Here is a 16,143-nt window from a genome sequence, read left to right as displayed (position 1 = left end):
CGGCCGCGGTGCCGTGGTGCGGGGCGCAGAGACATCAACGACGACGAGCCAGGTATTAGAATACAGCTGTTTTAATAATTCAAATAGCAGCTCAGTACGCTTCCTGGTTGTTACAGATGGTTGCACAATCTGAGGCTGGTTACATACAATCAAGTTTTCAAAGTCTCTTGGAATCATTTCCAGATTACAACATGCAAGTGACCATGAAAATATTTGGCTTTTTTACTTTATTCTTCAAATTTCTGAACAGGCACTTACATGAGGGAGTTAAATTTGCTCTCAATTCAAAGGTATCATTAGAAGTATGCTAGCGTAAAGTACACAGAGTCTTTGTCTGCTTTATCAAAGTGCCACAGTAATAAAACAGTTCTTACAGAAATGTAATTTGATTATTTACTTACTCATAAAGTAAGGTTACCAATGACACTTGCACTGGAGTTGAGAAGTCTTGGTTTAAAGGCCAAGTGAACTACAAGCGCAAGTAGCCTTCCACACAGCAGGCTTCGTTTTACGCCCAAGCCACACGTCTGATAACAGACTACATGTTCAGTTGTGAATAGATGAAGGCTAACTCCTTTAAGCTATTTCTTCAAACACTAAACGTACATGAGATGATTAAGACAAATGATCTGCTGTGCCAGACAAGCTTCTAACAGTTTTAAGGCTCGCCTGGCTTCAAAATACCTTTCCAGAAGACCACAAAGAGCTCATTTGCCCTCGTAACAGGCCCAGCTGGACTAGGCAGCAAAGGGCAGGATGTCCTCTGAGGAGTTTTGCCTCTCCTGTCAGGACAGCAAGGGGACAGACAGCAAAGACAGTGGAAGCATGAAGCCAGGAGGAACCACACAGTATCATCTATTCATAAAATAATCAACGTGACCAGCATTTATTTCATTGATAAGAGATAATCACGTTCAAATACTTTACTCCCTCACCACCTGAAGGTGAAATCATGACAAGATCTCTACAGTCACTAGATACTGGGCAATGAACCCCCAAAAGTCAGGAATGACTCCCATGTGAAAGGCTTAGAGAAGTACAGTAGGGAGAGAATTGGGGGAGGGAGGGCAAAGATGCTTCCTAACATTCTTTGCTACTGACAGATTCAAAGCTTCTTAGAAACCTTGGTAAGGTGTCTGAAGGCTCCACAGTTATCATAGTCATAGTGCATATATACACAGTTTCAGTTAAACCCTGTCTAAAATAGTAATTAGAATTCTCAGGACAAATTCACCGTAAACCTCCATCTTTAGTGTAATTTAGTCAATTGTGTCTTACTGTAGTTTCAAAACAAAACAAATGCAAATAAGCAACATTGGAAAGAAACATGCAATAAACAACATGAGAGAAGGAAAATGCTTTAGTCTACACTGTATAAGTGATCAGCAAAAATCAAATATACCAGCCTACCATGCATGGAAATAACTAGATTTAAGCTTATGCATATCCAAGTGCATATAACGTTATCAAATGAAAGTAAATGTGCAGTATAAAATAGTAGCTTAAGAAAGTTCCAGTGTTTGAGAAAGCACTTTATTTTAAATGTATATACATACTTGAATGTTTAACTGAAGAACGCTTTAGTAGTATGGTAAATGCAGCACTGCAAGATGAAGGAAGACAGTCGTAATGGGAATTCTGGCCTTCTTTTCCCACAGGCTGCTGCCATCTTTAACCTGCTGAAGCATCGCAAAGTTCTTCACCTTAGACTAGTTCACATTTCGGGTTGCTCAGCAGATGCTTGTGATTCTGGACATTCAAATCGCTGGTGAAAGTTTGTTCGTTGTTTCCTCAGCTTCTCAGGAGCTCTTCTCCATAAAATTATTTCCTATTTGAGGAGGCAAATACTTTTGAAACCACTGTTTACCATTAAGCCAGCAGCATCAAGTATCTTAAGTTCCTGATAGGCAAAGACTTGGAAGGAAAAAAGAAAAAAAACCCACACCACAAAAAATTCTGCATCCCCATTACTTACAGAACAGTGCAGTACATATGGGAAGTAACAGAAAGATGACACAATTAAGTTTAGATCTTTAGTTACTGCCTGAACACATACCTTTATCAATATTGAGCAGTCAGCTCTTCCTTAACAATCCTAATCCCAACTTTGATAGTATTAAAGGGTTCAGGAAGTTTTTCTTCCTCTTTTTTCAAAATCTAAAACCAAATTATAGCCACCACATGCTCCAGTTACCTTTTGTTTTCCGTGTTTAATAATACTGCCTTCTCTATTCTTTAAAAGGAAGATTCTGATCCAATCCACATTGCTTCATTCCAGTGACCCTTTTCACTATTCCTATCCTCAGCATCACCTCAACTTTTGTTACATTTTCAGTCAAGTGTCTCAGCCTTTATTGCAATTTTGCACCTGGGCTAATGCTGGGAGAGGAAATCTATCTGCAGTAGTTTAATAAACACAAGCAAACAAGTGCGCCTATAGCTCATTTTACCCACAAAGTGTTTTGTCCAGATATTCAGAATGCAAGGTATTTCTATGACACTGAGCACCTGCAACAATATTCCTATAGACCATACCTGCTGTTTGAAGTAACGTCTGTCTTCTTCATCCACAAGCACTAGATTTAAGAAGTACCTCACTGAAAATTTTTTGTTCACATCCCTCATTGTTGGAGTTGGATCATAGCCTGCTAAGAACAGTCTTATAGGAATCGATTCACCTAAAAAAAAAAAGTTTCAATTAGTTCCTTAAAACTGGATGTCATTAATGCAGTTTCAGAAAACATGCCAGATAAAGGCAGTTTCCTAAGCACTCTCTGTGCTCCTTGGTTAAATTAAAAAAAAAAAAACAAACAAAAAACACAAACCACCAAAAAACATCTAACATAACACTCAGCACAGAGGCAATTGTGAAACCAACAGTGGGAACACTTTCTCAGTAGAAGCATAGTAGCCAGGCAAGACAAAAGGATCAGTTATCTTGAACTCTCTAAAGCTGGTCTATACCATGGAGTCAGGTTTGAACCAAAGCGATAAAAGGATCAGTTATAGAATTTCCAACAGTAAATAAGGGTAAGAATTACTAGGATCCCAAGTGAAATGCCCTAAGTCAATAAAAATGTCTATTGTGGGTAAGAAAATCCACTATCATTTCAGCAACCTGAGGAGAAGTGTGGTTTCTCCAAGAAAAATTTATACAAGTCATCTCTTCTCCTCCTGATTATTTTTTAAATTCAGTTTTAACTCAAAATGCTTACCCTTTAAAACAAGCACAGTTATTTACCTTTAACCGGTGCACCATCCATTATTTCATACTTTGCAATGGTTTCAGTCTCTGTTGTGGTACTAGGTCCTGGTGAAACAAGTTTTCATTGTGAGAACACACGCTTCAGTTCTAAACATTTACAAAAGCTTTATCACAGCAATTTCTACTCTGCAGCACTTAAATTACAGAACACTGCATTTTTTTGCCTTTGTCTTGCATATAAGTTACACACAGCTAAAGCAAGCAAAACCCTCTCCTAGGCAGAGCATCTACTTCTTACTCTCTGCCCACAGTGACACAGAAGAGGCAGTAACCAGTGCTTTCTGCCCTTCCTCTATTGCTATGGGGCCTTCTCATTCTCTGCACAAGCAGCTCACTAGAGCCCCAGCCACTAGGGAATGAATTCATGAGCCACAAGCTCCTTCTGCCTTCCTAGTTCAAGGGTGTGCAAGCTTGATTTGCAATAATCAAGCTGTTTCTGCTTCAAAGCCTCTTGATATTTCCATCATACTAGCTTTAGTCTGACTGGGAAAAAAAAAAAAAAAATCACACATTTCTAGAACATGAGAGATTCACGCTAACACTTACCAAGCCCACTTTACCAGCTAATATCTGCAGAGGCGAGGGGGTCTTCAGGATGCATTTTACACCTTTTCCCTTGTTCATTATCTATCAAGGCTGCTTAAGCTGCTGCATATTTATGCCCGAGTTCCATTAACAATGGTTCACATTTGTGAAGCTAGCCCAACATTCACAATCTCAGAACAATGCCACAGACCTTAGCTAATGTTGATAAAGTATGATTACCAAAGCACAAAATGCCAATGGTAGTCAAACACCAGTGAGAAAGAAGCACATGGAGCACCAGTTTAGCCAAAGCTGCAACTATTAACTTCACTCTCCTGGTTTGTGTAAGGTTCAACCGGCATACAAGCTGCCATTTCTCTTGGACTTTATTTCTCTTACCAATTCCAGTAATCTCCTTTTTGATCAGCTGCAACTCCATGTGCTGAATTTTTATTCTCACTAAGAGGAAATAAATTTTTCCAACAATCACATCCTTTAAGTGATACCTTTAAAAGAACAGAATGGGTGTTTTCATTAAAGAATAAAGACAACTTTTACACCTTCTTGAAAACAAGTTATACAGGCAGTTACCTTATCTGGACTATTAATTACTCAGAGCTTGCTCCCCCACTGAGCTAAGCATCTCAGCCAGACCAGTGCAATTAGCACCTTTCCATCACTGGCACACTTCCATTAAAGGAAGTAAAAAGCTTAGATGCAGAAATCAAGTCTTCAGTATTTGCTAACGACCTTCCTATTGGTACTGAAGACAGAACAGACAAGTATTCCTCAAAAAAGGCCACTGTGTAGTTAGTAACCAAACAGCTCAATACATTAATTGTTGAAAATGTTGCTTTACATTTTAAGTCCCCAGACACCAGGTTGTTCATCAAATATTACGTACTCTACCTTTTTATCCTGAGATATTTACTTGACTGCATTTCACTCTAAGTTACACTTACTTTGACTTATTGTATTCAAACTCTATATGAAGACAGTCTTCAATGCCTACTTCCATTTTAATGGAGTTGTTTACATCTGGGTACGTAGCAAGCTGGTGAACAATCAGATCAGATTCTTTCACCAAGTCTGACAGCCGTCTGACTATTGTCACTTTTAGAAAATACCTAGGAAGAAAGCCACTAAGTTAACCATAATTAGTCAGAATTGCATAAGTAAAAGCCCTTATATTCTGAAGTACAGGTATTCTTTGAAAGACAAGAGTACGTTCTCTTAAGACTAAGCAGAAAAGAGTAAGACACCAAAATAGAAGACAAAACATTTATATGTGGAAATGTGGAGGGGGCCAATACATTGGTTGTATTTGGGTTTTTTAAATGAGACACATGGACTGTTTCCACTTGATTAAACTGAAAGAATTTCATCTACACAAACAACACTGAGCAATTCCAAATAAAGTAGAAAAGACAACGTTATAACACAATCTCAACAACTCCAATCAAGGCGCACTAGCTACTGGCTGTTACACGTCTGATTTGAAATCCAAAAGGAGGAAGGGGGGAAGGGGACAATTAATTGCCAAATTATGAGTTTGCTGTAGGGGTGGAGGGGAGAGAAGGCTTAACAGTTACAAACCTCAGTCTGACATTGGCACCAATGTAGGATTCGTATGGCTTCTCAACCTGCATGAATTCAAAGTCATAGCTTCTGCTTTGGGTCAGTTCTCCAGGTAAGGCCAGTTCTTTCACTAAGTTTACAAATTCATGAGTATTGCTTTTGTCATTGAAGAGCTCTAAAGTTGAGAAAGTTAAAGGAAAACATGACTCAGTGTTTGTTTTTAGCAAACAAAACTGTTTCTAATTTAGCAGGAGGAGGTGGGAGAGGACAACAGAAGCAATAAAGTTACACATATTTGACCAAATGTGTTATCCAGTTTTCCAAAGTTATCTTCAGTTTCAGCAATCTACAGTAAGCATTCCTCAGGAGCTAACTGCAATGAACAGAACACACATTTGAAGGTTCACTAGCACAGCATCTTTTTTTTAAATGACAGTTTAGCTAACTGTAATAACTACTTCTTGCCTTGCATTCTCTGTAATTAGCAGTGCCTGATCTTGGCTTCCAGCATTTATAGCTGAAGGGACAAAAATCTAAGCAACATCAAGACCTGCTCATTTAGGACAGGCCAGTTATTCCAACTGGTATCCTGCAGATCAACACCATCTATCAAATGGCTTATTATTACTACTGGTCTACAATCAAATGGCTTATTATGACCACTGGTCTAAGTCAGTCATTTAGAAGCAAGTTCTTAACACATAAGTACAGACACACCAGTTTCACAGCAATGGCATCTTCTGTCCCCAGGCCAGACCACTGTCATTATTATTCATCTCTAGATCTATGTCATGCAGTTCTCACTGAGATAAATTTTTCTACCTTTCTAAGGTTTAACATTGCCATAAAAAATCCAAACACTTTAGTATATAAAAATCAAGTTTCTCTACAATTCACAACTGAAAACATCAGCTAAGAACATTAGCAGTAGTTGGTTTTACTGAAGCTTTCCAGAAGAGAATACATGAACTAAACATGCCAACTCTGCAGTTTATCATTGCCAATTTGATAGAACCCGACACTAACTAGTAACTGTTTATTCTCTGATATTAATACAAATTATCTAAGGTGTACTTTGTTTGCTATGACAAGCATTCATGTAATACAAAGTTTATTTACTATTGCATATCCAGTACTTTTTGTGCCAGTCAGAGAAGTTGTACTCTGAAGAGTTGGTTTAAAATGTCTTTGACACGCAGCTGGAGCTAGCCTCCAAGTAGTGCAGAGACAGATCACGCTACTGGGTTGCTTTGCGTATTACTATATTAAAACTTGAAAGGATGCAGGAAAACATGGAGAAGTAGAAAAAGCAGTAGCTTAAACCACTTCTGCATAACTGTTGACTTCTAAACTGTAGCACAACAGGAAGTCCCAGAAACACATACAATTCAAGAAACGCTACATCAAATTAAAGTCATTCAGAGAATAAAATTTACGCATCAGTGTAGATGAAGAGCCTGTATAGCTATTAGAAGTCAACAGACTAAATGAAGCTGACATGTGAGCTCTATTTTTTCCCCTACCTCTAAATGCCTCATTCCCATCACACTGCGGTTTTATTCTGAAAGTTTGCTTTTACAGCCCTATTGATCAAAATGTCACAGCGTAAAGCAGCAGGTGTCAGAACTCAGTCATATCTACTACATAACAGTTCAGAGACAGGATACTGGAGCCTACTGACTTGAAATTCCAATCCAAGTCAATTGTATGAGGCTGAAACTTGAAGGATTACTTCCAAGGGGGACAATAATGCAAACAGCCCTCTAACGGAGAGGGAAGGAATTGTAGCATCAGCCTAAGGGTATATAGAGAGAGATTACCCCAACTGCTAAGAAGTTAGACATGATCAAGATTCTTCATAGTTCAAATCTAAGCAGACTTAGATACAAGTTATAAGAAAATTACATTTTTAATGTCAATACCACATTACCTTGCTAAAAAGCACAGAGACTCTCGAAAATGTCAATACTGGTCTATGTTAACAGTATAAAACTAGGTTTTAGAAAACCAACCACCAAAGAATTTTTAGAAGTATTTTGCTATAGGCTGCACCATCATTTCTTTTCTATGCATCTTCTCTTTCAGAGCCAGAATTAAAGACCTCAAGTTTAGTTTTCAGAAATCTCAAGTGGTTCTTAATCAGACTTTTAACCAGTCTTAGACAGACTGAATACTCACCATCCCAGTTCTCCCTCACATGTATGTATCTTCCCTCCCAATGACTTTCTGACTAGCACAAATCAGTACATCACTTGCGTTGAAATGAGAATATAATCTTTCTTTGGCACTTGTCATCCACTAAGCCGATCAGGTTGCAATATTTGAGCCAGACCGCTTACAGTTGCAAATGCCAAGTTCCATAAACCACATGCACCTAACATCCCCTTTATAGCTTAAACTCACCAATTTGTCCTACAAATTCAATTCTAATTCCTTGGTGCTCTAGTCTCTTCCCATACTGCTTAAAGGAGATGTTCACCTATCAAGGCAAAAAAAGAAAAACAGTTACATTTTTTCCAACACTTTCACTCTAATACATGATCTCAGTAAAAAGAAAAACGCATTATTACTACATGCCTAAAAATCCTGAGACTTCTTCACAAAGCTACTTCAGTTTGAAAACAACCAAATCGAACAGCTGATTATGAAATTAAGCATTACCAAGGCGCCACTAAAGCATTTAAGAAAAATCTAATCATCCACAAGACTGAATTTAATAAGTAATCTTGAAAATTTCGAGTTCCAAAATTAAGAATCCAAGCCAGAGCTTCAGTGGAGTTTGCATAAGCCAGTCATGACCCTCTTGCCATCTTTGAAGGCAGAGAGCTTCAAAGCATTTTCTGAGTCTCCTCTGGAAGTCCAAAAAAGAACTGCCATGAGATGCATTCCTTTCAAGTCAAGTGAACTGAAGTCCCCTCCTCAGCAGATAGCTCAGTATTCGTGTTAGAGAAGTCAATGAAAAATAGCAGATAATGAAACCTACTATCAAGTTCCTCATTTGTGAATTTAATTCTCACAAACAGACCTCTCCTCACAAGAAAAGATTCCATAAGGTTACTTTCTATGGAAAGATGTAAATATTTATAACTTTTCCTTATGAGGAATTTCCTGTACCTTAAAATCCAGTGCATCATCAACATCTGAGTACAAAGTGAAAAGCTTGAACAATCTATCTTTGTGGTGGAAAGGAGAGGGGTAGGTGGAAGATGTCCAGTAAATTACTGGTCCCACTTGTGCTTGCATTATTCAAAACTCATCCGGCACTTCTCAGGAGTTGCTGATACAAGCAAGTTGTTCTCAGGCCAGTGAACGTACGAAAGCTAGTTTCCTCAGTTTCCTGAGTTTGAGGCTCATCTTGTAAGAGGTTCACACCCCTGAAAGGACCTTTCTAGACAACCAAGCTCTTAACGTGGAGAGATATCTTAAGAGCAGGAAGCTGCCCAGTAACAACCGGTCAGTCAAGACTGAAGCAGGTACTTAGAAGTCAATCTCAGAACCCAGTATCTGGCTCAAGTTTCTTGGAGGAAAAGTGATTCATAACAGAAACATTCTGAGAATGAGAATGGCTCCAGTAAAACCAGAGTGACAGCAAAGAGTTCCTAGGTGCAATACTGAAAGCAGAGGAATCCCTCTGGCAATCTCAACTTCCCTGCTCCCCCTCCCTCCCCCAACCAAGAAAAACTCTTCTCAACTCAACAGCCAGCTGAACTTCATATATGGCTCCTCTGATGCAATTCCAGAAACCACTTCAGGACATGAAACTTTAAGGCTTAGCTTCAGGGTATGCAAAGCAGGTTAGCTGCACAGGCAAAAATTACGGTTACATGTGTTGGGTTGTGGATTTTGGAATTCAAGGGGAAAGGGAAGAATGGAGATCCAGTTTGGAATGGTTTTCTTGTCAGAAGCAATGACAGGATTGCACTTGGTTGCACAAAAAGCTTATTTGTAAGTACAAGATGATCGGAAACAAATAAACAGCTACTATTCAAAACGTTCACTTTTAACAGTTGCCTGAATGACTATAGTAAAAAAGATAACATACAGGAAAACACTGTTTTCTCTTTGAATAACATCATAAGCTGAAATTGCAGCTCTTATATCAGGTTTTCATTTACCTTCCTAGGTGTGTTTGCATGCCAGAATCAGTACAGTAATTAACAGTCACTTTTTTTAAAAAAAATTACCTTTCCTGAAACAGATTCTCCATCATAGAAGAGAAAATGCTTTTCTACTTTACCATCTTCTGTTTTGATTTCTGCTGTTTTTCGAGTTTCGGCATCATTAAGAATAACATCAATCTCACAAACAGGACCGAAAAAGCCTCCAAGAAAACTCTGGAATAACAAGAATTGGATAAGTTACTACACAGTGGACACTCCATTTTAAATGTGGTATTTACTTGCAGCTGTACACTATACATTGAGGAAGAACATTTGTGCTCCCATGAAGTTACAAAGCCAGTATGTATTAGAGACCCAAGAAATAGCGATGACAAAAGACAGTTGTTCATCTAGCAAATATTGAAATCAAGTCAGTAACAAGCAGTGACAGCTCTTACAAAATATAATGTTTATAAAAAAGTACACAGCGTAATTACCATTATTACTACTACACTAAAATACTAACAAGTATTTAAAACATTACTGTTTCAAATACAACTTCGGTTTCTGTCACTGCAAAATTTCCAATCATGATTTCACTTAAAAAAAAAAAAATCGTTTTTAAACCACACTTCAAAAAATATGTTTAACAAATTTATTCCATCTGGTTTAGGATTTGAGATATTATACCAAAAACTACGTATTGCTTTATACCTACCATAACTTACTGCATAAACAGCAGTAACAAGGATGCTCAGAAGTAGGAGGAATAACAGAGCAAAGTAGGGTGAAAAGGAACAATAAAGTATATAATACAAGGCCTAAAGCATCCCCTGGCTTGGCGAAGGGGAATAGGGACTTATTCGCCCTTTTTTCCTACACCCCACAGTTCTCTCAGCAAGTAAAGAGCACACTAGCAGGTTCAAGAGACAGCAGTTCTTCATACAGTCTCCGCTAGCTACTCTGCTGTCAGATAAACTTGTAACATCCATCCTATCTGTAATACTGCTTCAGGCACCAATTCATTATGAGCATTAAATGTTTGTCCTCACCTTACAACAGCATTTCCTAGGTACGAACTTTTGACCAGCACCAAACACAAGAAATTAGGAAAGACCATCCTTTGACCTTGCACAAACATTTCTTACAAAAAACTGCAAAACACGCTAGTGGCTCTATGGGAAACTCAACAAGATTAGTACAAAAGCACACGTTTTCTCCTAAGAATTAGGCACTAATCTGCTTTGGTGTACTGAAGCAGACAACACTTCACTAATTCAGTGCAACTTGGGGGGGGGGGGGGGAATTACACTATGTTCTCAACAAGAGCATCCACTTCAGCTAGGTGAAGCAGTCATTCTGACTTAACCAATTTAATCGCAAAAATTGAGTAAGAACACATTTCAAGACACTCTGGGGACCTAAAGTTTGAAATGTAGTATTAACAACAAAAAGTCTAGAAGGAAGTTTAATCTGAATGCTGCTGCCTAGCAGCAAGAACACTGAATAACTTTTTGCTTACCCATACAAGTCAAGCAAAAACATGGTGCAATTTTGAGCTATAAAAAAAAAACCAATTCACACAAGACTAAACTGACTTTGTATTTGTTCAGATAGCAAGCGGCCCTAGTTCAATCCACAAAGATCTACAGAACTAACTGAAACCTAGTTGTATCTACTTGCATTCTCAGAGGAAAGCAGAAGCAGATGACCAAGAAGGTGGTGAAACGTTAAGATCAAATGGGCCTCCAAGCCTCTGCCAGGCACATATTCGCATTAATTGCTGAAACAAGAAATAAAACTTTTTTTAAATGACTGCACACTAGAACCATTCTTGATTTTGGAAGGGGGAGAGAGAAAGAAGAACACTTCAACAAGAATTCCAAGTCTTTAGACTATTTTAAACTGTTACACAAGTTACTTTTGGGCATGCCCATATCTTTCTGCTTAGAAATTCTGCACTCGTTCTCCAGATTAGCCTTATGCTTTTTTCCCCTCCAAGCAAAGCTACACGTTACCTTTAAGTAAACATTACACAAGATGCTCTCACAGTACTTTCCAAATTCTGAAGCTGTAGCATCATTTAAAGCAGTCAGTCAGACCTAACATTGGTAACACATCACTTCAAGACACTGCGTATGAATATTTCAACTGTACCCCTTAGAGATTAGCCATGATCTCATCCAGAGAGGACAAGAACATATGGAATAAAGAAATCAACAGCTGGTATCTCCTCCAGTTGCTATTGAAGATACTGCTGCGGGGAAACTATGCAAAACAAGAAGTATTTTAAGAAGCCATCATATGGCTTATTATGTTACAGCTTAAGAAAATGAAGACAGAGAACTAAGCTTTTAAGAAGCTGGCCAAGCACTTGGCTATGTTCTTGATTTAATGCAAAAGACAAATGCTGAATATTTTGCTACATGAGGACTGAAATCAATCTGCATTCCGTCCTTATGTGTTATAGCTGTACTAAAGGACTTGTAGGACTCCCAGCAGCTGACAAACAGTGCCGAAATCCCAGCCTCAGCTTCACAGGGAGCCCTAGAAAGCTTTTGCACGTCCAACAGAGATAGACACACATTAAGGAATCCACATGCTTCAGAAACCCAAAGTGCATTGATCTGGCTGATTCTTTAAAATATCTATTTTTTCAAATCTATACATCAGAGCACACCAAGCACTTTGCCTAGGCCAAACCTGCTAAGCACGAAGTGGCCGCTATTTCACCAGCCCTGGAGGATCGCTACCGACTGCTGTCAGTTTAAGCGCTGCCTTACGGGACTGCTGAAAGATTTACTGATGCTTCCGGGACTATCACATACACTTTTCCCAAAGCCTCTCTGACCCCAGCTGTGCAGGAAAAATGGAAGCCGAGTTTCACGACTAAACCCCGAGGGCAATGTGCGCACGGAGGAGCGGCAGGGCAATACGCCAAGCCTTAATCCATAAATTACATTAAAAACACCCCAAACCTTTGTTTTTCGCTATCTCGCCCCAGCGTTGCTGTTTTGCCAGCTCTCCCCCGAGCCCGCCCCGCACAGCAGCGGTTCCCTCCCCGGAGGAACTCCTCCCGGTGCGGGGCGGCCGCCGCCAGGCCCGGCCGCAGCTCCGGGCGAGGCGGGCGGCGGGGAGCAGCGGGGCCGCGTGACGCAGGCCGGGGAGGGGGCGGCCAGGCCGGCGGCGGAAGTCACCGGGCGCTCCGCGGACGGACCGGAGGAGAGAGGAGGGACAACCGGCGGCGCAGGAGGGCAAACCGCACCCAGCGGGGCGGCTCTCTTCACGCACAGCCCGGAGCCACAGGTGGGGAGGAAGAGAGGGAGGCACCGCCCGGCTCAGGCACAGCTCAGGCACAACCCAGGCCGGCGCCTCAGGCGGCGGGCGTGCGCGGAGCGGCGGTTGGCGGGTAACGGCCCGCGTAACGGAGCGGTAACGGCCGCCCCTCCCGCACTCACCATGGCGCGTACCCCTCCGCAGCCGTCTCCCGGCCCGCGCCCCTGTCATGTGACCTTACAGCCCTCCACGCCACGCCCTCCACGCCACGCCACGCCCCCCCCGCCGCACGTGACTGTCCCCCCTCTCCTCCGCCTTCCCGCCGCCCGCTCCTTACCCGCCGAGGGCCGGCCCGGGTCGAGGCTGTGGCAGCGCATGCGCGGCACGGCGAGTGGGCGCCGCCTAGCGGCCGGGAGGCGGCAGCGTGTGTGTGCGCGCGCGTGGGGGAGTGTTGGTCGCTGACAGGAAATAACGGTCCCGAAAGGTTCAACAAGATTTTCTGGTTTTCAGGGAAACGCGAGCAAGGAAGTGCGAGGCAGCCGCCCGGGCGAGTTTTACGTGATCAGCTGAGTTTTGTAACAGTACAGGCGACTCCCACCACATCAAGGTTTTTAATTTATTACCCCTGGAGCACGACAATATCCACACAGATCAGCCAGGGCCCCAAAACCTGTTTTTCCACCGATTGGGATGGCTGCCCCACCCGCAAAAAAGCAAAGAGCAAGTTCAGACCGAACAAAGGTGATTTTTTTTTTTTTTTAAGTGAGTGAAAGCAATAAAGATTTTAAGGCAAAGTTTTTATTGACTTGGAGTTGGTTTAAAACAGCTTCGTGACCATTGCGTCGGGTCAGGCAGTAGGGAAAGGGTGCAGGAGGCAAGGGAGGCCACCGCCGCCATCACGAGGCCAATGTCTCCAGCCCTACAGGAGCAAATCCTCCTCCGTTAGCTTTTGCTTCAGCTCGCCACCTCGCAGGCCCGCTAGGAAGATGGGCAGCTTCACCTCAGAGAAGCCATCGCCGTCACCAAGCCCCGACCCAGAAGCTGGATCTGCTTCCACTGTGGCATCAGACCCGGAGCCAGACTCCTCATCCGAGAGTGGGAATATATCACTCAGCTCCTGGTAGCTCTTCAGCCTGAAATGCAGAGTGGCAGCTAGTTTATTCCAAATGTATCTCTTAAGTGAACACACTGAAGCCTCACATTCCCATGGGTGATCCACACTGTGACAGGACCATCGAGACAAGAATACTGGACATTTTTGGGTGCCAGCATTAATGATGAATGTGCAGCACATGAACTTACAGGGACGGGTCTGCCATGGGAGGAAGGATCCTGTTGGCTCCACCCGTGGGCATGTAGAACCAGGGCCCCTTCTCTTCGATGCAGTTAACGGACCAGGCATCGGGTCGGCACCTCACTCTCTTGTACCTTGCCTTCTGCACCGGAGCACCTAATTGAATCAGCCATGCATTATTCACAGGGACCAGGATGTTATTCACAAGGACCTATTAACTTTAGTGAGCGCCTAGTAAAGCTTAAAGGAGTGGAAGAAAGTAATTTGTGTGGCCCTGATTGCTCAACTGCCAAAAAGTAAATTAACCCTGTAGACTTTTTTTTGAAATGGCTACTGGTATTCCTAAGCAACACCCCTGCTATCAGAGACGTCAGGCGCTTCTCACACACAGCGCCAGGAAGTCCACAGGAGTTAGAAATGGAAACCCCATGGGAAGCCACCGCCTCGTGCTGACGTTGCAGCAGGGCTCACTCCCAGCTTGGGGCACAGAGGGCATCTGCGGGTTCAGCCGCCTGCAGCTCTCCCTGAAGCTGGTGGAGGTATCTCATGATCTCTGGGGGACAAACCACCCCAGCAGAGAGCAGATTTGGGGATTACGTAGGCTCTCGGAGCGTGTTGCCAGAGGAGAGACAGTTCACGCATCTCCTGGACACGGCTCAGGGTTACGAAAAGCCATGGTTTCGGTTCTGGTGCCACCCTGGGTGCCTGATCGGGGCTGTTACTGAAAAACGGGTCTTCAAAAAATACCAATGGGAGGAAATAACGATTGCAAAGTAAAAACAAAAACAGCGGCATTTTGTTCTTCCTCTTGGTCTCATGTAATTAATTTGTTCTGAAGCCTCCTGGTGCATTCTCCCCCTCTTGGCACTTTATCTATTTTTTCTCATTTGTCTTGGGAATATCTTCCTGTAATTACACTTCTCTATTGCCCTATATATTTCCATAAAGTAGTAGACAACTTTCAGCTACCTCCTGCGCTCTTCTGTAAGAGAAAAAAGATCTTGCGACTATCATTTCCTGCTTCTTTTACAGCACATTCCTTTTTCATACTTATTTTCGTCTCTTAGCGTATTATGAAGAAAGTTTTTAATAATAACAGTGGCAACGAAATAAACAACTGCATCTGAATAATTTGCAAATAGACAACGTACAAAAAGCAGGCCGTAATCTCTCAAAGATTAGCCTCCGAGTGGTAGATACATAATGAAAGCCTATCACTATCGCAGCCTTGGTTTGGGGACAAATTATTCTCTACATGCTTGAGAAGCGCTTCTCTCACGTGAGAAACAAATCCACAGCGTACATGTCATCATGAATCAACATTTCCTTTGAGTTGTTTTAGTGCTGCGTGTTGCAATATTGTACCGAATAAACCGTTTAATTTCCTCATACTTACAACTACTTTCCTGCCACCCCAAGAAAGCAGACCGTAGTAGTTATGACATGGGAACTGTTACAAAGTCTGTCTGTAACTACACAGCTGAATAACAGTATGTAACCAGACCACTATGAAAGGGTCAGTTAAAAAAATTCTATACTGAAATATATGGATTGAAAATATACCCACATACAGCAACTTATTTCATGAAGTCTTTTTCTCATCGGGGCTGGGAAAGGGACACAGAAATGCTCCACTAGCAAAAAGCACCTTTTCTTACCATTCCCCCTCCAGAAAATGAAATATTAGCGAAACAGGTTTTCTGAGTAGATCTCATTACCCCTAGAAGAAGGACAGTTTGAAAAATTCGGAGGCTGCCTACTTGGCCTACACTGCAGAGCACAGAAAGAGGATTACCGAGAGAACAACCGCCCCGTTTTACCTTGTGCTGTGTATCCCACAAAGAGGATTAAACAAATAGCCAGGAAAATCCTCCCATTACATCTGATAAAGAGCTGCATTTTGGCCGGCCTCCCCTTGCTCGCCACCAGCCTTCACCACGGCTTCACACTTCAGAACTACAGCGGGGCGAGGAGATCGACTTTTAGCAAAGGTTTCCAAAACCTCAAACCCAACCCATAACCTGCGTCACTGCTTCCTGATTCATGGGGGTGAAACATCTACAGAAAAGCTCAGCACTCTGCCCTCCCGGCCTTCATCACTCCAA

The 16,143-nt window shown here is 41.9% G+C and overlaps 2 protein-coding genes across 3 annotated transcripts; both read right to left on the bottom strand.

Annotated features, from left to right (window-relative positions):
- Window positions 1–55: 55 nt before the first annotated feature.
- Window positions 56–12,987, bottom strand: VPS26A (VPS26 retromer complex component A). 2 transcript variants are annotated; one of them, XM_054831236.1, is made up of 9 exons: window positions 12,927–12,987; window positions 9,553–9,702; window positions 7,772–7,847; window positions 5,387–5,543; window positions 4,753–4,917; window positions 4,190–4,296; window positions 3,242–3,310; window positions 2,536–2,678; window positions 56–1,828 (listed from the first exon to the last, which is right to left on the bottom strand). In XM_054831236.1, exons 1-9 carry the CDS (start codon window positions 12,927–12,929, stop codon window positions 1,715–1,717), a joined length of 984 nt encoding a protein of 327 aa, XP_054687211.1. In that variant the 5' UTR covers window positions 12,930–12,987; the 3' UTR covers window positions 56–1,714. The 2 variants fall into 2 exon arrangements, with proteins under 2 accessions (XP_054687211.1, XP_054687212.1); XM_054831237.1 differs by lacking the exon at window positions 12,927–12,987 and adding an exon at window positions 12,447–12,575.
- Window positions 12,988–13,525: 538 nt separating this feature from the next.
- On the bottom strand, window positions 13,526–16,016 carry SRGN (serglycin). The gene is made up of 3 exons (XM_054831239.1): window positions 15,859–16,016; window positions 14,047–14,194; window positions 13,526–13,877 (listed from the first exon to the last, which is right to left on the bottom strand). Exons 1-3 carry the CDS (start codon window positions 15,935–15,937, stop codon window positions 13,664–13,666), a joined length of 441 nt encoding a protein of 146 aa, XP_054687214.1. The 5' UTR covers window positions 15,938–16,016; the 3' UTR covers window positions 13,526–13,663.
- Between the last annotated feature and the right edge of the window lie 127 nt (window positions 16,017–16,143).

The sequence above is a fragment of the Grus americana genome, chromosome 7, assembly GCF_028858705.1.
Source record: "Grus americana isolate bGruAme1 chromosome 7, bGruAme1.mat, whole genome shotgun sequence".
NCBI classification, from domain to species: domain Eukaryota; kingdom Metazoa; phylum Chordata; class Aves; order Gruiformes; family Gruidae; genus Grus; species Grus americana.
This window is presented reverse-complemented; position numbering and strand designations above follow the sequence as displayed.

Coding starts and splice junctions, on each gene's coding strand:
- VPS26A (XM_054831236.1), bottom strand. Junction 2,679..3,241: donor GGATGGTGCACCGGTTAAAG/GTAAATAACTGT, acceptor TTTTTTTTTTAG/GTGAATCGATTCCTATAAGA. Junction 1,829..2,535: donor GACGTTACTTCAAACAGCAG/GTATGGTCTATA, acceptor CTCCTCAAATAG/GAAATAATTTTATGGAGAAG.
- SRGN (XM_054831239.1), bottom strand. CDS start 15,937: ATGCAGCTCTTTATCAGATGTAATGGGAGGATTTTCCTGGCTATTTGT. Junction 14,195..15,858: donor TGTGGGATACACAGCACAAG/GTAAAACGGGGC, acceptor TGATTCAATTAG/GTGCTCCGGTGCAGAAGGCA. Junction 13,878..14,046: donor CCCATGGCAGACCCGTCCCT/GTAAGTTCATGT, acceptor TCTGCATTTCAG/GCTGAAGAGCTACCAGGAGC.